The sequence below is a fragment of the Rhipicephalus microplus genome, chromosome 2 (genome assembly GCF_043290135.1).
Source record: "Rhipicephalus microplus isolate Deutch F79 chromosome 2, USDA_Rmic, whole genome shotgun sequence".
Taxonomy (NCBI): domain Eukaryota; kingdom Metazoa; phylum Arthropoda; class Arachnida; order Ixodida; family Ixodidae; genus Rhipicephalus; species Rhipicephalus microplus.
The window spans coordinates 66,547,412-66,569,008 of NC_134701.1; the positions used below are offsets into that span (position 1 = coordinate 66,547,412).

The window sequence follows — 21,597 nt, forward strand, 5'->3', positions numbered from 1 at the left end:
AAGACTAGAGATTGAATGCATCATCAGCTATGCCCTTTTAATATGTGCGCTACCTTCTCAGTCTTCTTCATGCTGTCTTCTTCCATGCGGAAAAGATAGCAAGTCTTCTATGTAAGACAGGTACTACTCCAGCGATGTTTCATCACGAGATTCCTGCTCTTTCTTTGCCGATATCTTAATGTAAAGTGATTCGCCGAACAGTGCGCGCATTTTTTTCTTTGCAAACTTCTAAGCTGCCAATTTCAGCTTCGTGTTTTTGAAACCACACCTTATATGTTTTTTTTTTTTTCAGGCAAAAAAATGTTCGCCAACAGGAGCAGGCCTCTCAGTCAAAAGTATGACTTGTTCACTCGTACACTGACTTTTTCGCTCGTACACTGGCAACTATATCTTGGTGTCGACTTTGTCAGTACCACAGAACAAATATGGGTCTTTGAGCTGAGGAAAAACAACTGTTGCCATTGCAGTTGCCGCTAAAGTAGCCTAACCCTCTTCTGCCATCACAGGAAAAATCAAGCATCGGCAACTGCGTCGCTTCGTTATTCTGTCTCGGCAGCCAGCACTACAACCGAAAGGTCATGGCGGGAGAATAGCCAAAAGGAAGTAAGTAATATATTAACAAATTGTACACATAGTCCTTCAGCCAACATGGCAGAGCAGCAGCAACAACGCAAGTGCTATTTTAGTTGTCGTCTTTATTGCCTTGATGGAACATTTCTTATTGTTCATCATGGCGTGTGACAATATAAAAAATAAAGCGTGCAATAAATTTGTCACACCACTTATACTTGACGAATTAAAAAAATTATAGGGGCCGATTCTCGAGACATGAAGTTCTTTTATAATAGCCATCGGATGCTTACTCCGATAAACAAGACCCCTTTATGCAGGACCCTTTTATAGGGGTCACTGGAAGCCCCTTGACATAATGAACGATAGGAAAGAAGCATACACACATGAACTGCGTAGCAACTCTCTGAATGAGGCGAATGGCAATTCAGTTTCTATCGTGTTCATTCTATTTATTCCCTGGATCCCTGTAGGTATAAAAAAAAGCCCCTATTCAGCATGCATACATTAAAGCTCCTACCTTCTCCTATCCGGAATTTGAGTGGTCTGCAAAACACAGCAAGGTGGTGGTGCGGCAAGCGACGATCTTCCTGAAAGCGATGGTGTCTGCGATACTCTTTGTGCACACAAATGCAATATGTGTTTTGCAAAGCAATTCTAGTACCTAAATGGTAAGTTAGATTTTTGAACGATTGTTATTTTCTCTACACATTTCACATTTCTTGTGAACGGGGTGAGCTGCGAGAAAGAAGAGCTTCTTTTGTGCTTTGGCTAATGCTGCGAAAGTCACAACAAAATGAGAGAGAGCGCACCATGCTTAATCTCAATGGTGCAGCTTCCGCAAACGCCACTACTTCGTGCATCACTGTACGGGTGCTTGAATTTCGGTTATTGTCACTGGCACTCCACAAAGTATATCAGAGAGGCACGGCCAGGTAGCCTCGGCGGGCCCTAACCTTGCAGCACACAGTCGTGGCCAGGGTTAATGTCACCAACTGGAAAGATAATCACAGCAGAGTGAGATATTGGGCAGGTATATCCTGTCAGATTAAAGTAATGCGCTACAGTTACTTAGACAAAGGAGTTAGAAAGGACACGTTACGAAGTCAGCACGACAAGCACATTAAGTTACGCTTCGTAACATCTGTCCTCTCCAACTTATGTCTCGAAAAACGGTAGAAAGGGGTACAGGAAGCTTGCGATACAAGATCCATGAACAGGTCTTGTGTTGAGTCAACGTTTCGACAGGCAGATTTATCTTCTTCAAGGCTAGCACAGAACTGACTTCTTTAGTGTGGGCATGTCTACGCTTCGTACCCTCTCCGCCATTTCAACATGGGAGATGGGGGCAAAATTGAATACGCAGGTGTGAGAGACAAATACAAGGCTGACACAGAAAACGTCAGCCATGAATCTTTACGACTGCTGAGCATCTGGACGCGAGATACAGAACAATATTAGGATCAACACATATAACTACTTTCAAGAGAAATACTGGCTACAAATAAAAAGAGTTGAAAGCCAAAGAACTTAACTAATGCAGAGCACTACGTCTTGAAACAACTTTCAAACAGGTAGGATGTTTTCCTAAAAGCAGCAGACAAGGGGGGTAGGGCCTACTTTCGTAATCTGCCTTATAGCAAAATGTAAAAGCAAAGCTACCAGACAACTTAAAAACAACACTCACAATCAAAGGCTAGCCTAGTACCCAACAAAAATTTATAGTAATATCATAAAACACATTATAACAAATTCTGTAGCAAGGAAATTAATCACACGGTCTAAGCACAGGTTCCTAATGCCCAAAACCAGCAAGCAGGTTGATGTTACCTCTTTCGAAAGATTCATAGGGTTTGCATAGAACTACTCACTTACCGCGGAAATCCCAGGCAGACCTATAGTCTCCAACAACAATGCATTTACTGAATAGTCCCCATCAACATTTCTAAATCATCATATATCTGACGTACCATCCACCCTACCACCAATTGTTAAGACTACTACCCATTTCTTCCCAATATTATATAACACTATTGAAACACAAACACTTTCGGGTCAGGTTATTCTGGTAACATTAAATGTACGATCTTTGTATACGAATATACCTTTAACTGAACGAACTGAAGCGTTGTCAAAGTTCATCGTAGAAAGCCAGCAGGCTCGTAATGCTGAAGTTCACCTCTCGTGACTTGAACTAATCCTGATACCTAATTATTTAGATTTGATTCGTCCTACTACCTACGATGTTTGGCATTAGTATAGAAACCCCCTTTTGTGCAATATAGGCCAATATGTTATAAGTGTAGCGAAGCCTCCGAACTATGAAATGGGTCGAACTCTTGCGTACCTTCTAGTGGGGCTACCCAACAAGGACGCCGCTCGCGCTGGGAGCCCGTGCTTTGCTGTGACTGTCGCCATTGCATATTCTCGCTCGTTGCCGGCTAATAAACGCCTTAACAATTTGGTGGAGAGTGCTGCGATCCCTGTCTATGCCTTTGGAGCTACGATCACGTACCCTGCCATCTACTATGTACCAAGACGCTTCTCAACAAACGCCTCCTCCAATGCCACCCCCTTGTCCCGGTGTCCCCAGAATCCGCGATCCACCCATCTTCACTGGCGCTGATGGCACTGACGTGGAGGACTGGCTCGCCATTTACGACCGCGTGAGCGTCCCCAACAAATGGGACGAGGACGGCAAGCTGGCAAACTTGGTGTTTTACCTTGCCGGTGTCGCCAGTTTGTGGTACAACAACCACGCGTCCGATTTTGCCACCTGGTCCGATTTCAAGACCGCAATCGTCAACGTCTTCGGCCGCCCTGCTGTTCGCAAGCTGCAAGCCGAGCAGCGCTTGCGTGAACGTGTTCAGGAGGCTGGTGAGTCATTCACCAGCTATATTGAAGATGTCCTGGACCTATGCAACAAATCCAATCACACCATGTCCGAGTCTGACAAGATCCGAAACATCATGAAAGGCATCGACGATGATGCCTTCACGATGCTGCTCGCCAAAAACCCCGGCACGGTGGCTGAGGTCATCACACTGTGCCAGAGCTACGAGGAGCTCCGCCGGCAGCGTTCGATGACCCGACGCTCCCCACCACGAGCTGCAACGCTTGCTGGCTTGGAGGCCAGTTGTGACCAAGTAGCGTTGATGGCAGAACTGAAGTCCTTTATCCGTGAGGAAATCGCGCGTCAGTTCTCCCTCCTGCCCTTTTCCCACCAACCTGCTGTTCAACAATCGGCTACTACCCTTCTCCCTCCCATCCGCCGAGCGATTGAACAGGAAATAGCGGAGGTAATGCCTGCTTACCACCCCCAACAGCCTCCGGCTCCTGCGTCCCTGAGTTACGCGCAAGTGGTCGCCAGGCCACCCCAAGTCGTTCAAGCACCCGCCCCTCTGACCTACGCTGAAGCTGCTGCACGACCTCCGTCCGTTGCAGCGGGTATGCCCGCTACGTATGTTGACGTAACCCCTCAGCCTCAGCTTCAGTCCACCATGCAGCCACCGTTCCGTCCATCAGCCCTTGCGACATGGGTGAGACCTACCCCGGTGAACAGATGGCACACACCCGACAACCGGCCCATCTGCTTTGCCTGCGGTTACGCCGGTCACGTGGCCCGTTATTGCCATCGCGTACAGCCGGCTCCAATTTCTTCACCTGTTGCTGGCCAACTCAGCCATCCTTATCGCAAAGAACCACCGTCTATGCCCCCTCGATCTCGCCCAGGTCCGTCTCGAAGATCACCGTCTCCACGACGCCGTTCCCTGTCTCCCATGCGGCCAAGTGCGGCATCTCATGAGCGGGAAAACTAGTCGTCGCAGTCCCTGAGGCAAAGACTGCGACGCTATCGCAATGTGAAAGCCCTCAGAGCAGCCCCTCGAATGTCATTGACGTGCTTGTGGACGGTGTTTGTGCATCGGCTCTTATTGACACTGGAGCTGCCGTATCAGTTATGGACGAAAACCTCTGCCGCTTACTTCGAAAAGTGACGACGCCACTTTCTGGGTTATCCCTTCGTACTGCGAGTTTGCACCGGATTCATCCTACAGCAGGGTGCACAGCTCGCGTTGTCATCCAGGACGTTCTGTATGTCGCCCAGTTCATCATCATTCAGGCATGCTCTCATGACGTCATCCTGGGATGGGACTTTCTCTCCCGCCATGACGCCGTCATCCATTGTGCCGCTGCCGAAATTGAGCTCTCACCCTTCTCGCATTTGACGCCAGAAGACAGTCCCCCGACACTGAGCAAGATTCTAACGAGAGACGATACAACAGTGCCTCCAAACTCGACGACGGCTGTGTCTGTCTACTGCGCTGGTCTCTCCGACACCATTGGACTTGTTTCGCCATCTGACCGCGCTTGCAGCAGGAAAGGGTTGCTAGTACCTTTCGCGACCGTGCAGGTCAACCAGGGCAACACTGCTATTTTTGTAACCAACCCGTTCCCGTACGCTGTTACCTTGCTTCGAGGGGAATGTCTCGGCAGAGTGGAACCAGTCGACGACGCACAAGTCCTGGACGTACCCGATGACACGCGCGCTCCCAGGTCGTGTACCATCAATGCTGTTTCCACTTCTGATTCGTCGTCTGCTGATGTATTTGGCCCCTCCATCGCTGACAACCTTACGGCCGTACAGCGTTCCCAACTTCTGGACCTGTTACAAGAATATCGTTCTTCTTTCGATGTCGGGCGAAGTTCTCTCGGTCGCTCGTCCGTTGTTACGCATCGCATCGACACTGGTGACCATCCACCTTTACGGCAACGTCCATATCGCGTGTCGCCTGCTGAACGTCGAGTAATTAATGATCAGGTTGACGATATGCTCCGACGCGACGTTATTCGGCCCTCCGACAGTCCATGGGCGTCTCCTGTTGTTCTTGTTGCGAAGAAAGACGGTTCTGTTCGGTTCTGTGTAGACTACAGACGGCTCAATAAGATCACTCGCAAGGATGTTTATCCACTGCCACGCATCGATGACGCGATTGACAGCCTTCATGGAGCCGATTTTTTTTCTTCTCTCGATCTGCGCTCGGGGTACTGGCAAGTACCCATGGCTGACGACGCTCGACCAAAGACCGCCTTCGTCACGCCAGACGGCTTGTACGAGTTTAACGTCATGCCGTTTGGTCTATGTAAGGCACCTGCGACCTTTGAGCGCATGATGGACACCATTCTGCGCAACTTGAAATGGTACACGTGCTTGTGTTACCTCGACGATGTCATTGTCTTTGCTCCGGATTTCTCCACGCATCTCCAACGTCTGAAAGAAGTTTTCGCACGTGTGAGCAATGCCGGCTTACAACTAAATCTGAAAAAGTGCCGCTTTGCAGCACGGCAACTCACCATACTGGGGTACGTCGTGTCCAAAGACGGCATTCTTCCTGATCCTGCCAAGCTTCAGGCCGTGGCCGAATTCCCCAAACCTGCATCTGTCAAAGAACTGCGTAGTTTCGTGGGCCTGTGCTCATACTTCCGACGCTTCATACGAAATTTCGCCACGATCATATCACCGCTGACGAAGCTCCTTGGAAGCAACGGGCCCTTCAATTCGTGGTCATCCGAGTGCGACGACGCGTTCGCGAAGCTCCGCCATTTGTTGACGTCGCCTCCCATTCTACGCCACTACGACCCTACAGTCCCAACGGAGGTGCACACGGACGCCAGCGGAGTAGGCCTCGGCGCTGTCCTGGCGCAGCGAAAACCCGGATTCCCTGAATATGTCGTAGCATATGCAAGCCGTACGCTCACGAGAGCCGAGAAAAACTACACCGTCACGGAGAAAGAGTGCCTGGCGATCGTCTGGGCTCTTACAAAGTTTCGACCTTATTTGTATGGTCGCCCATTCGATGTCGTCACCGATCATCATGCACTATGCTGGCTTTCATCATTGAAGGATCCCTCAGGCCGTCTCGCCCGTTGGGCTCTTCGCTTACAAGACTACGATATCCGCGTGCTGTACCGCAACGGACGCCAGCATGCTGACGCCGACGCCCTCTCGCGCTCCCCTCTGCCTGAAGGTGATGTGCTCTGCTCAGTATCCTCGGCTGCTGTTTCTGCCATTGATGTTGACATCATCGCTACCGAACAGCGAAAGGATAATTGGATCGGCCCGCTCATCGACATGCTCTCTGACCCATCCGCAACGCCATCCACGCGTGCATTGCGTCGTCAAGCTCGCCATTTCGCCATTCGTGACGGCCTCCTACACCGACGCAATTACGACGCCGACGGCCGGCAGTGGTTACTCGTGATACCCCGTAGTCTGCGGTCAGAGATATGTGAATCATTCCATTCTGATCCGCAATGCGCGCACTCTGGGGTATTCAAAACCTACCATCGCATTCGACAACGCTACTTCTGGCGCGGGATGTACCGCTATGTGCAGCAGTTCGTTCGCTCTTGCCTCACTTGCCAACGCCGTAAACCGTCAGCCCACATGTCGCACGCCAGTCTACAACCGTTACCTTGCCCTGACCGTCCCTTTGGGCGCGTAGGTATCGATTTGTATGGACCACTTCCTCTGACGTCGGCTGGTAACCGCTGGGCCATCGTTGCCGTTGACCATTTAACTCGATACGCCGAAACCGCCGCTCTCCCTGCGGCTGCTGCGCGCGATGTTGCGTCCTTCCTGCTGCATCAATTTATACTGCGCCACGGACCACCCCAAGAGCTTCTCAGCGATCGAGGCCGTGTCTTCTTGTCGGAAGTCGTCGAAGCCATTCTGACGGAGTGCCATTCTGTCCACCGCAAAACTACTGCTTACCACCCACAGACGAATGGCCTCACCGAACGCTTTAACCGCACCCTCGGCGACATGCTTTCTATGTACGTCGCTGCCAACCACACTAATTGGGATAATATACTGCCCTTCGTCACCTACGCCTACAGCACCGCCCCTCAGAGCACGACTGGTTTTTCACCTTTCTACTTGCTGTACGGAAGGCACCCGTCGCACACCATGGACACGATACTCCCGTACACGCCGGATCCATCTGAGTGTACACCTATTTCCGAGACAGCCAGGCTTGCTGAAGAGTGTCGCGAGCTTGCCAAGACTTTTACGACGCAAGATCAAGAGCGGCAGAAGAGTATCCGTGATGGCTCCACCAATTCTGAGCTCATGTTCCTTCCTGGTGCGCTTGTATGGCTCTCGACCCCAACCTCTGCCGCTGGCCCCTCTTCCAAACTACGTCCCAAATACGAAGGCCCTACCGTGTCATCGAGCGCACCTCACCCGTCAACTATCTGATCGAACCCGTTGAACAATCTTCGGACATGCGCCGCCGTGGGCGAGACATCGTCAACGTGGAGCGCCTGAAGGCTTATTATGACCCGCTAATAATAACAAGCTGTTAGGTCGCCAGGCGGCTCCCTCTTCGACCCCGGGGTAATTGTAGCGAAGCCTCCGAACTATGAAATGGGTCGAACTCTTGCGTACCTTCTAGTGGGGCTACCCAACAAAGACGCCGCTCGCGCTGGGAGCCCGTGCTTTGCTGTGACTGTCGCCATTGCATATTCTCGCTCGTTGCCGGCTAATAAACGCCTTAACATAAGTGAAGCTTCTTTAAGCATTGGTCATGCGTCCCCGATGTAAGTAGTAGTAGTAGTAGTAGTAGTAGTAGTAGTAGTAGTAGTAGTAGTAGTAGTAGTAGTAGTAGTTTTTGTTGTTTGTGTTGTTGTGGTTGAAGTACGTAAACACCTCCTGATTAGTCTTTGGAACGTCCGCTGAATTGTGGTCTTGTATATGATGAATATATAATAAAAAGATGCAGGATGGCAGTATTTTGAGTGTTCATTAGATGGACACACGGACACACGTACAGACAGCTAGAAGGATGGACGGACGGATGGACAGACATACAGGCGATGGACGGACAGATAGACATACAGACAAACTGATGGATGGACGGACGGATTGACGGACGGACGGATCGACGGACGGACGAACGAAAGCACGATCGGACAGATAGACGCACGCATGAACGGACGGACAGAAGCACACAGACGCCTGGATGAATGCATGGATGGACGGACGCACAGATGAACGGATGGACAGATAGACGCATGGACAAACGGACAAAAGTACGGACCCCCGGATGGATGTACGAAGGACGAAAGCAAGAACGAACCGAAGGACGGACTGACAGACACTTCGCCCTACTCATCATCATTCACTCCGTGGATATGCTGTGCTTTTTTTATGGGACACTTACCCCCGTATTCTATAACATCCTTTCACTCAACGCTTCACTTTCACTTGAGAAAGCCCATAAGAGCGCGTCTGTAGGCACGGTAAGTCACTGCATATTGTATCGATCGAGCAATGCTTGTAAGCCATTCACACGCATGCACCACCGTCAACGAAACTAATCTTAGATAATGTCCACGCGTGGTTATCATGCTGCAAACTATATATAAGCGTTCCTTGTTTAAATAAACGGTCTTTTGTTACTGGCTTCCACTCGTCACAGATCCGATACATGTCAGAAGTAGGCGCGTCACTCTGCGACGTAGATAAAATGGGCCCACAAGCTGCAAGCAGTGACCGGTCTATGCAATTAGAAGCCACGACCGCCCAGCAAAATTGAGTATTAGCAATGGAACTTCTCCAGGCACCAAAACGCTTGCTGCTATCCGGAAACACGGCAAAGAACTGGGAGAGATTCACACAGAAGTTCGAGCTGTTCTTGGAGGCGACATCACCAGCGAAGGAACCAGGACTCCAGCTGTCAAGACCGCGCTCCTGCTGAGCTTTGCGGGAGACGAAGCAGTCGAGGTATTCAACACTTTCTATTTTTCTGAGAGTGAAAGCAAGCAAGGCTACGAGACGGTTGTAAAGAAGTTTGATGAATATTGCCAAGAGCAGCAAAATGAGGTTTTTGCGAGATATCTGTTCTGCATTAGAACACAAGCAGAAGGCGAACCCTTCGAGCATTTTCTACGCGACCTCGAGAGACAGGCACGCAGCTGCAACTTCGATTCTTTGACAGAATCTTTGATACGGGACCAGATAGGCTTCGGCACAAACAACGCCAAGCTGCGCGAAAAAATGCTCAAAAATAAGGACTTGACGCTCGACAAAACGGGGCAAATATGTCGAGCTGCGGAAGTATCCGCCCAGCAGAATGAAGCGTGGTCCCATACATGCATCCAGGTAGACGGGGTTAAAAAAACCGCAACAGCACGTTTGTGCCAAATGCAGTCACTCTCATGCGCGTGCTAGGTGTCTAGCCTTTGGAAAAACTTGCTTCGTGTGTAAAGGAAGAAATCACTTCACTAGGTGCTGCACGGAACGTCAAGTAGACGAGGTTCACAAAAAAAGCGATGACTTCAGCGTTTTGGATGTAAAAATTTGCAACATCAACAGCAGGGAAGATTGGACAGTCAAAGCGAAGGTTGCGGGTGAAAAGGTGGTGCTTAAGGTTGACACAGGCTCTCGGGCAAATCTGCTGCCTTACTCTATCTACCGAAGGTGCAAGGGGGACCTGAAGCTTTACCCAAGCTGTGCCGTACTTCGGTCCTACAGTGGAGGTGTTATGAAACACGTCGGCGTGGCAACACTGCAAGTTGAGACGAATGATCGGTCATGTAGCATCCCCTTTTTCGTTGGGAAAAAGAGCAGTTCCACTGTTCCTAGATTAGCCGCAAGTCAAACTCTGCGTCTGGTGTCGCGCAACGTAAACATGGTCAGAAAAGATGGCACCAGTGACATTGTCAAAGAATTCCCGCCTTTATTTCAGGGAACTGGCTGCTTTCATCAGCAATACCACATGGTCTTACGCAAGCATTCAGCACCAGTAGTAATGCCAGCGCGGCGCGTACCATTGGCATTGCGAGGACCACTGCGAGATGAGCTCGAGCGGATGGAAAGAGGCGGCATCATAGAGAAGGTCAACGCGCCAACAGACTGGGTGAGCCCTCTAGTAATCGTAAGAAAGAAAAACGGAAAGCTGCGTTTCTGAATGAATCCTAGGAACATCAATGAGTGTCTAAAGCGAGAACATTATCAAATGCCAAAGCGAGAAGATATTGAGGCTGAGTTAGCAGGGGCCAAATATTTCTCGCACCTTGATGCAAACTCCGGCTTTCACCAAATCCCTTTAGACAATGCAACGTCCAATATCTTCACGTTCAGCACACCGTTTGGGCGATACCGTTTTCTCAGGCTCCCATTCGGTATAGCTTCCGCTCCAGAAGTTTTTCAGAAGGCGATGAGCGAAATCTTCGACCACGCAGCAAGAGTGCACGTGTATGTTGACGATGTCCTAATATATGGAACTACTAAAGATGAACACGATGCGCGCCTCCGTCATGCTTTGCAATTAGCTAGACAGGCTGGTTTGACGTTCAATGCTGATAAATGCAAGTTCGGGTGGACTGAACTTCATTTCTTGGGTGACGTCATATCTAAAGAGGGAATAAAACCAAACCCTTTGTTGAGCGCATCACTGGGCGATTTACCTCACCCGGCCGACAAGGCAGCCGTACACCGGATGCTAGGCGTGGCTAATTATTTTGGCTAATTCATACCTAACCTGGCAGATAAGACGAACCTGCTGCGCAGCCTTTTAAAGAAACACACCATTTTTTAATGGACAATAAACCATGCGCGTGAGTGGGCAGTTATTTGCGAGCATCTCATCAAACCACCACTGCTCGCCATCTTTGACGCGTCTAGAGTAACTAAAATTTCTGCAGATGCTTCGAAATGCGGGCTAAAAGCAGCTCTTTTACAGCGTTACGGTGACGCTTGGCGGCCAGTTGCCTATGCATCTCGCGCTATGAGTGATGCAGAATGAAGATACTCTCAGATCGAAAAAGGGGCGATGGCAATTACCTACAGATGCCAAATGTTTCACCAGTTTGTTTATGGACGCAAGATTGTGATTGGAACTGACCATCGTTCATTGATTACCATTGCTACGAAACCTATTGGTGACATGCCTCCACGACTTCAGCGTTTCTTTCTGCGTTGGTTCACCTATGACTTTGATCTTTACTTCGTGCCAGGCAAGCAGCTGCTCCTGGTGGACATGCTGTCCAGGGCGTCACCAGCGCCGCAGGAGGCGTTGGATTCAACGAGGACGTGGAAGTCCATGCAACGATAATCGTGTCCGATTTGGTAAGCAAAAAGACCATGAATCGCCTAGCATTGGAAACTGCAGCCGATCCCGAGTTTCGAGCTGTTATCGACTCGAGCTAGAAAAAGCTCGAGGGCCCATTGAAACCATTCGCATCCGAGTTATCACTCGTACAGAACATTTTATTTAAGGGATCCAAAGTGGTTGTCCCAAAGTCATTGAGGCGAGAAATACTCGACCGCATTCATGATGGGCACTTGGGTATGAACAAGGTCGAAGCAAAAGCTAGACGTCTGGTTTTCTGGCCAGGGCTTAACGTGGACATCGAGCAAGATGCTACAGGGCTGTACAGCCTGCCGCAAGTACGCTTATGCGCAGCAAAGGGAGCCGTTAGTATTGAGGCCAACACCGCAATACGCGTGGTACAAAGTTGGCGTCGACATTTTTCAGCAAGGTGGAAGTTCATACCTCTGTGTCTTCGATGCTTCGTCAGATTTTCCAGAAGTCGAAAAACTAACGGACTTGACCGCTATATCTGTAATCGAAAAGCTCAGCGCCATTTTGGCTAGATATGGCGTCCCAGTAAAAGTTTGCAGCGATAATGGTCCTCAGTTCTCATCCTATGAATTTGCACGTTTTGCCTCCAAATACGACTTCCAGCATGCGACATCTAGCTTTGGATTCCTTCAGTCCAACGGCGTCGCTGAAAAAAGCGTTCAAATTGTCAAACATATCATGAAAAAGACTGCGGAAATGAAACAGGACTTCTGGCTTGGGCTGTTGAGCTATCGTTCATCACCCCTCGAAGATGGTCATTCCCCTGGTGAACTCCTCCAAGGCAGACGTCTACGCACGAGCCTTCCAAACTTCAGCCACCACTCAAGCATTCCCGTGACTAAGCACTTCAGCCACCACTCAAGCATTCCCGTGACTAAGCACAAACAGTCCGATGATCGGGGCAGATGCTTGCCAGCGCTCAAGAAAGGCGAAGTTGTACGCGTCAAAGACAAGGCGTGGACCAGAAAGGCGCGAGTGCTAAAACGAGTCGCGCCGAGATCTTACGAGGTGGCCACGGAGGACGGCAGAAGGTTTCGACGTAACCGGCGCCACCTACTGAGGACAGGTGAGCAGTATCGGGAAGACTTTGAAAGTGAGTGCTCATCTAGCGATGAACGTGATGGATTTGACGAGCCAGGACTGGCTCGGCATGAGCACAGTGACGAACATAGAAGGCCCAGTAACAGATCATCCGAGAAGCCGCCAGCACAAGTTTCAGTTCCTCAGCAAGGCGTACTTCCTCCCCTACGCCGGTCTGCTCGGGAGACACGATCACCGGATCGACTACGCTATGATAGTAACTTGAATCAAGTAACTTAAGTTGTTTTGTTTTCCCGCGGGAAGATGTATCGATCGAGAAATGCTTTAATCCATGCACACGCATGCACCACCGTCAACAAAACTAATCTTAGATAAGGACCACACTTGGTTATCATGCTGCATACTATATATGCGCGTTCCTTGTTTGAATAAACGGCCTTTCGTTACTGGCTTCCACTCGTCACAGATCTAATACACATATCAGCGATAACCTGCTGTGATTCTGGAGCAGCGCAGCGTCATTTTCAGCTAAGCGGTAGCGCAGTGCTGAACTCTGTCAAGTGAAGGGTGCAAGTCAAGTCGAGGAACGTTTGCGAATACGAGGGTTAGAATAAAATTGTTCAAATCATCTCCAGTAAAAACTTTTACGTATCTCTGATACAAAGACAAAATATTTATTGTATGAGAACATTGCATAGGCACACTAAACGCATTCCCTCATCCTTGTAACAAGTTTCACTCTAGTACTAAATTGACCATGCACCATTCTCCCAATGACATTAACTTCTTTGGCACTACGTATATACTGAACAAGAAAATAATATGCTAGCTTATCTGTTATGCTCGGTCATCGAAGCTAACTGAAGGCAAGGGAAGCCATTTCGATTGATATTGATATGTAGGGTTTAGCGTCCCAAAACCATCATATGATTATGACACACGCCGTAGTGGAGGGCTCCGGAAATTTCGACCACTTGGGGTTCTCTAACGTGCACCTAAATCCGAGCACACGGGCCTACAACATTTCCGCTAAGGGAAGCCATTTTAAATAGTTGATTGCTGCGATCGAAGTGAACCTTTGAACAGCTACACTAAAATCACTTGGAACCAGGCGTTCGGAAGTGCGGCCATGTTTACGTACACCACTCTAACACGGTAACGTTAAATGTGAAAAAAAGCCCACTTTTGGTGAGCGGTACAGGTAATGTAAGTATCTGCGCATGCGCACTTCGATCACGCTAACATGGTGAGCCCGCTATCACAGTATAGCTGGTACACTATAACCGTCTATTCGTTGAAAGAAGTTACCCATGAGACACCCTAAACAAGGTCTACTACGTAACATGTAAACTACAAGGCAAACAACACTAGATAAAAAACCATAGCACAACCCAACCAGCCACCAGCATATATAACTAAATACTCAAATGCGCTCCTGACCATTATTAATATGCTGCGTAAGTGTTATCCAATATTGTCGAGCAACGAGTGCCTTAGAAAAGCGATTCCCGAAGTACCGAAGTTCGTGTATTGCCGCAATAATCACACTAAGGACGTGTTAGTGCATGCAAGAGTAACTTCTTATTCAACTTTCCAAGTAACACCTTGCTCCCGTCCACGAAACAAGATTTGAAACACCTTCAAGATGACCTGACAGTTAAAAGCAACGAGAGTAATTATGCCATCATATAAAATTTAGTTATACCTGCACTAATACTAACGTTATCTACATTATCGAATATTCATATTGTCATAAAGAGTACACCGGCAAAACGGCACAGCCTTATAAAGTTATATTAAATGTCAACGCGGGGACACGGCAACGAAATTGCCGAAAGCAGTGGCGCAGTATTCTACCGCAGCAGGACACAACTTCGAGAATCCCAAGCTCCACACATTGAAGTCGTACTTCCGGTCCGCAAGATTAAAAAAAAAATTGGCAGCATATCCACGAAGTGAATGATGGAGAGAGGGGCGAAGCATTCGCCCGTCCATTCGTTCTTGCTTCTGTCCGTTCATGCGTCAGTCTGTGTGACCGTTCATGCGTCCATCCGCCCGTCCGTGCGTGCGTCTGTTCGTGCGTCCGTCCCTGCGTTCGTTCATGCGTCCATCCACGCATCTGTCTGTGTGTCCGTTCATTCATCTATTCAACACTCCAAGTACCACCATATCGCATCTTTTCATCATATATTCCTCATATAGAAGCACCGTCATCCAGCGGACATTCCAAGGACTAAACGAGAGGTGGCACACGCACACTTTCTTACGGCTTGCGCTTCGTGTCTACTTCCCACCATTAACTACCTCGAGTTCATTCATGGTATATAATAGGTCATTGTATCCATGGCACTGTGGCTCAACGCTCGCTAAACCTTTCTAAAACTAAGGAGGTTACACCAAGCGAGCATAACGTAGCAACCCTTTCTTGTCAGATAGTGCTCAATGTATATGCCAAAGGCTGCTAATGGGGATTGCAGCGTGCGCGTTAACTAAACGTCGAATGCTCCTGTCCCTCATTCCCCATTAGCAGCCATTGGCATGTGCATTGAGCACTATTTCTTATTTCTCAACAACGCACAGAAGAAATCTCTCACCGGCACCACCTTGGAAGTCAAAATGTTATACATGTTACATAGTACAACGGCTACGAGGGATGAACGGGTGGCGCTATTAGAATCTTCACCCCTAAAAATATACAGAGTTGTACCTTATTCACAAGTTCAATACACTCCAGCCAGTAGGTGTAAGCGTTTCTGAAGGAGCTCTTGAATCCATTCGGTAACATACAGAAAGAAAATTACTGTGAGTTAAGCCCTTTCTCTAATAATTTCAAACCTGCCATTGCGAACTTCTGACAACCGTGATTCAGCAAAATGTCTACATCCTCACCTCTGCACCACTTAATTTTTCTTCTTTTTATGTCCTATCCTTTTTATGTCTATTCCTTTGTCAAAATGGAGGAGAGGGCACAAAACGCTTAAGAAATCAGTTCTGTTCCAGCCTTGAAGAAGACAAGTCCGCTTGTCCAAACGTCGGCTTGACGCAACCTTTGTTTGCGGATTTTCCAGGGCTATGCCTCAGTAACTGTAGCACAGAATTTTAACCACATAATTACAGCGTGTAAGTGTGGTTGTGTACGAATATATTCGGGACGATTTGTCACCTTCAAGTGAAATACTGTACTGCTGACGAATCATCGTCTTTCACTCCTTAATGATAATTCAGCGCAAAAACCAGAGTTGGTAGCAAAAGCCAGTAACACCGAAGCCACCGTTTCCCTGTTGGCAGTTTTATTCTCTAATTTACGAATATATAGGCAGAAATACACTTGCACACGGCTTAAGAAAGGAATATCTGCTGCTGAACGGAAATCTGTCTATCATGCAAACCGACTGACATTAGGAAACAAATATCACTTTTCTTCTTCCTTAAGGAAAAGCCCCTGCTACTTTGCGGGTAAGGTGACTTTAATGTCCTAATGCAATCTAAGATCTCGCGAATAGTACAGCTACGTGATCAGCTGCATTTCACTCGGTTACAAATCAAAAGCAGTGTAGTTCATCACCGTGAAAACACCCCCCTTCAACCAATGGCGTAGACAAGCCATCGTGACGTCGTGGCCAATCACCTACACGCTGCACTCATGAGGGAAATTAAAAAGCGTGTTTTTCCATGCTTGTGGAATTCATGAAATGGCTGTCTCCACTGTTCGCGACAATTCGTTGGCGTCGTGAGAGAGATAGTGCTCTTGCAAGTTGACTTTCGCACGATTCAGCCATATCATACTTCGCGTTACGCAAAAGTCTTGTTTGTTGTGGGCACTCTTCTCTCACGACAATGGCTGTGTTGTTTGTTCAGCGGTCTAGATGCTCGGCGCTCCGTTGTGACAGCTACCGATGCACGTGGTGGAATATTAGAGCCGCTCATCAGCGCATAAATAACATACATGTGTGATACGAAGTGGGCTTCATCATCCTCTACCGGTATTTTGCCTTTAGCGCAAAGTGTTGCACAGTCTGTCAGTTTGTTCCTTCTCTTCGTCTGTGTTCTACGTTGTTTTTTTTTTGCCCTCCTCTTGTCACACCAGGGACTGCGACAGATTGCGATAACTACTTGCTTATTTCTCATTGATTACAATATCCACGAGAGGGTGCGCTTGCACTTGTTCCCACAACTAAGTCTTTTTTGTCGTGTTGCGCCCTTTCTTTATATATTTTAACTATGCATCAACTAGCCAAACAGCAAGTTTTATTAGCTTATCTTTTAGGCTAGTAATTTGCTGACATTACGATTGTGCTTACCACACCGTGTTAACATGTGCTTTACGCTTAAGGCTCCTGCAATACTGGCGTTTCAGATTTATAATCACTGAAAGAGTGACCGTTTGATACGCAAAACCAAAAATAAGTGTTTTAGGAAAAACCCGGAAGTGGGTAAATTACTTGCCAGTAAAAAAATTTAAATTCACTGCTCCACTGACCAGTAAATCATTTCGTGTGTTTTATTCCAACACAAAATAGGAGAATTGAAATAAACCTTTTCAGAGAAAATTTTCCAGAGAAACTCATTAGGATGCCGAAGCCCACGGAGGAGCTTGGGTCCAAGCGCTAATTGCAGGCGCTACGTGACCACCCGCAGCGTCACGTTGACGAAGCGTCACCATTAATACGCTGTAGGAAGGGTGGGGTCTTTTTACGACAAATTGTCGCACTGTTCATGACTTCTAACAGAGCTGTATCACCAGTGTGTTGGGAAAGGGGGTAAATCCGCGAAAAATATTCAAGTTTTGTGGTACAGCTGCAGATGTAGGTGCCCAATTATTGGGCGTACGCAACGCCAAGATGCGAGCGTACACAACCAACGCAAGACGTTGCCATGTCCGAAATACTGTTCTCTGCGATACCTATAAAAGTGGTTATTGCGAAAACCTATGCACTTACCAAAACAAACACCGCCAGCGACTGCACCAAGATGCTCCAGTGTCGCCGACTGTTCACATCAAAATTTTTCGTGCACACCTGAAAATGTATAGAAGAGGCTCTTCGAAGCATAACGCGAAAACGTACATTTCAGGAACTCTATCCTACTTCCAGCGAATGCTCTTTCTTACGAGAGATGTTCTGTGAGGTGTGGTCAAAAAGATCATCATAAATATGTACTACGTGAAAAACTGCTTTAAGTGAGACAAAGAAACGTTTTTTTCCTATATTGTTTTTATATGAAGGATATTACACTGTCAACTTCATGAATTTAGTGATCTGAAAGAGTCAGCAAGTAAGCCAGCAGTCAAATGAAGTGTTAAACGCTATAAATAATGGCATTTTCAAGCAAATAATCCAAGTCCTAATACAAATACTTGTCCTCACATGGTCTCCGTGAGAAAGCCCGCGGTCATTCTTTAGCACATTTACTTAACCAATGCTATGGTCCCAATAAAGAAGGCACCCGTCCTCGGTTTTAGCGAAACGAAACCCCGGATTTCACCATGAGCTGCATTTTGGCTTAGAAGTTATTTGTGTTTGATTCACCATTCTGCTCACACCAACATCGAAGTAAAACACATAATTGTACTGCATCTACCAGTTGCCTTACTTGACGCCATGGCAAACTTGGGAGCGTGAACGCTTTTCCCATGTTTTAGTAGAAAATAAGTGTAAGAGTGTCGGCAAAGTTGCGACTTCTTCATTCAGCTGAAGAACTATATTGTGCACAAATCTTAACGTCTTTGTGTACAACAATTCAAGCGCGAAAAGCCAATCCGAGGCGTACTCCGCGCCGTGAACAGCGTGTTTAAATAGGTGGACACAAAGCGTGCACGCACTCTTTCCTTAATGCAGGCGTTGAGTTGCAGTCCCAGATAGACGGTCAATGCAGCCGTCACCAGCGCCATCAAGCTCACGTACTGCGAAAGAGAAAGAAAAAATAGTAAACTTTATATATCTCTTTGCACTTGATTCTAAGAACTTCGTTGAAATAACTGAAGCGTTATCATAACCAAAGTGCGAAAAATAAGCAGTTACGATTTTCCAGCGAACTTGTTCACCTCTAGTTGGGCAATATTATTTGTGGCGCTCTCATACATGACAATATTGAGAAGCGAGAGTGTGTATGGCGCAGTACCGGGGAAACTTGGCTTCTACCAGAAGTTCATTGCCTTTTACGTGGTAAATTTACCCTAATATTACAATCCATTGCGCAAACCTACAATTTTTCGAAGTCTCACGCTTATCGCTACACCTACCGCGTGAAACATCGCAGTTTATGGCGGCCCATAAAGGAGGACCTTTTATACTCAAGTCAGGGGGTCTGACGCAGCAGAGTCACGCATCATGGCATACCACCACCGCACAATTTCAATATAACGCAGCATTTCGCCTGGAGTCTCATAAGTGTTCCTTTATCGAGTTTTGAATGTTTCGTTACCACGCCTATTAAAATCGCTCAGCAGTGATCGACGCTTTCAATCGTCAATTTTTGCATGTTTAATTTGTTTTTCGTGCACACAGCACATTCTAATAGCTAGTCCTTCCACTCAACTTTCATAGTCAATTTGAATTTGTTCATTTTGTTACACATATCGATTTTTGACAGGCCTTTGCGCCAATCAGTGTGCGTGTACTGTGGGGAAAATGCACTTGACCGGCGAAATTCATAGTGCATATGGTCCGTGCCCCTCGTGGTCATGTTGCAGTAACATCAAAATTCTGTATACAAAAGACACTTTGCAAGTTAAAAATTGAAATAAGGTGCCAACTTCGCAATCTGACAGCGTTGAGAAGTAATATTTCCCAGACATTTATGCCAGCTAATAAATGGTGAGTTGTTGCTAGGAGTAAGAAAAAGTTTATTCAACAAAAAATACTTCCGAAGGTGCGCCGCACAAATACAATGTGGAGGTGGCCTGCTCAAGCAGTTTCGAGCAGCGTTGATTTCGCTTGTATCATTATATCAGACACAGGGCCACAATTGGTGTCCTTAGTCACTCCTGTGGCGTCGTAGTCACTCGCGCATCAGTGCGCCCCGGCGCGGCTAAAAACAAGCGCCGCTCAAAACTGTCTACGAATCGCACCTGAATTGAGCAAGGACGAGGTTAGAGTCCGAGGATGAGGGCACCTCAGCTTTGTGGCGACAATGTTTTGCGTCCGCCAGAGACATCCGAAGCCGTCCATGGGTTTCTTTTGATTGCGCCGTCAAGTTGTCTCCTCCGCTGCAAGTGTGTAGCTGCTGACCTTTATGCAAAATTGTACAGCTACTCTGGTTACGTGCGAGGTTGACACGTCGCTGGGGCGTAGTGTGATGGCGCTGGTGGCAGAGATTTTCCTCACAACAAGAAAACGACTGGAGCACATCCTGCGGCCCGCGATGGGCCAAACGTTTTAAAACTGCGACCAATATAGTTTTGTCTCTTTTTGTTTTTTGCGAAGCGCAAAAACGCAATGAAATGTGCTTAGTTGTGTGTACCGGAACCCAAACTATTTAGTGAAACGGCTCATGCGGAGAAGTGACGCTAGACGAAATAGCGAAGCTCACTGTAATCTGATTTATAGAAGCATTATTAACATAATGGCCATAAATGCTATAACAGAATTGCTGCAGGCTCTTATCGCAATAAGAAACAGAAATCCAAGCAACGCCTTGCTGCATGGCACGAGCAACGAAGTGGCACCTTGGTTTCCATTTTCTTTGTCTATGTGAAAGGAAACTTGTTATACGATATTTAGTATTTTTTACTGTTCCTGGGCCATTTATTCTGAAATTGAATATTCGGAATTTTCTTTGTTTTGAATGTTCTAGCATAAGTAGTGTATTTTATTGCACGGTTTCTTTGCTGGCTTCCAAAAATACACACTTTTCCTGTTTTTATTCATTCCAAGATATTTTTTATTGCCCTACAACATACATTTTTTGCGAGACCATATCAATGTGCGAAAACTGACATGCTGCAATGCGTGCTGCAGTGCTTTTCAGGCTGGCCAACACTATCTTCCTAAGACATATAAAAATAGCCATCTTCACACGGTAACCAAATAGTTAACAGAAAAAAAGTGGCTGCACATCAAGTATTTGAACCTCTACTGCACCGTTAATGCTGCCGCTCTGCATCTGAGCTTGATATCTACAACACAACTGTTACTTTCCTTGTTTACACTGTGCAATATATGGTTGTATACAAATGTGAATATAAAATTTTATCGTACGTTCTGCCATGTGAACCAATAAATTGCTCCAAATAGGAGTTTCAGCTTAGATCAATATATATCCCATATGAAACACACATTCTCCACAAGATTCTTTATTGCTGAATTCGTCTTAATGTCTAGCGTGTCTAACCAACACATGTGTCTCCCGTAGTGCATGCCTGATTATTCCTATATGCATGTCAGCTTCCTTTTGTATGAATAAGTTCCAATAGATGTAGTGGGAATTACTTTCTGGAAGGTCCTCTGCAGCAAATTCCCGGAGAATACCTTATTGCGACGCTTAACAAAGAACGGCCTGCTCAATCGTTTCTGGCTTTTCGCACATTACACAATATGCTTTTCAGGGCTTGAATATTATTTTTTAAGCCGCTATGTGTTTATCTTAGCTAAGGAAGACCTGATATTGCGCTCGGGGATGCAAGTTTAACTAGTCAGGGCGCTGTCAGACAATGTTTCATTTCGTGAGAGCATGCATGAGAAAGAGACAGTGTTTACACAACAAGATAATAGATTAATTGATCTTGCACGTCATCTCAGCACATAAACTAGCTTTAAGTACTCGTTTACAAAGACTCTGAAACACCTTTATGGATAGTTAACCAGTGACTTCACTATCAGAGTTTATTTCATGACGAATG

The 21,597-nt window shown here is 47.1% G+C and overlaps 1 protein-coding gene across 2 annotated transcripts in view; it reads right to left on the minus strand.

Moving 5' to 3' along the window:
* Positions 1 to 675: 675 nt before the first annotated feature.
* Positions 676 to 21,597, minus strand: part of LOC119169868 (uncharacterized) — a 49,396-nt gene continuing 28,474 nt past the window's right edge. For both annotated transcript variants that reach the window (XM_075886527.1, XM_075886526.1), the window contains exons 3-5: positions 18,580 to 18,660; positions 17,699 to 17,776; positions 676 to 1,565 (exon numbers count right to left, since the gene is read on the minus strand). In XM_075886527.1, the coding sequence (XP_075742642.1) occupies positions 1,488 to 1,565; positions 17,699 to 17,776; positions 18,580 to 18,660 (237 nt within the window). In that variant the 3' untranslated portion in view covers positions 676 to 1,487. The remainder of the gene's footprint in view (positions 1,566 to 17,698; positions 17,777 to 18,579; positions 18,661 to 21,597) is intronic.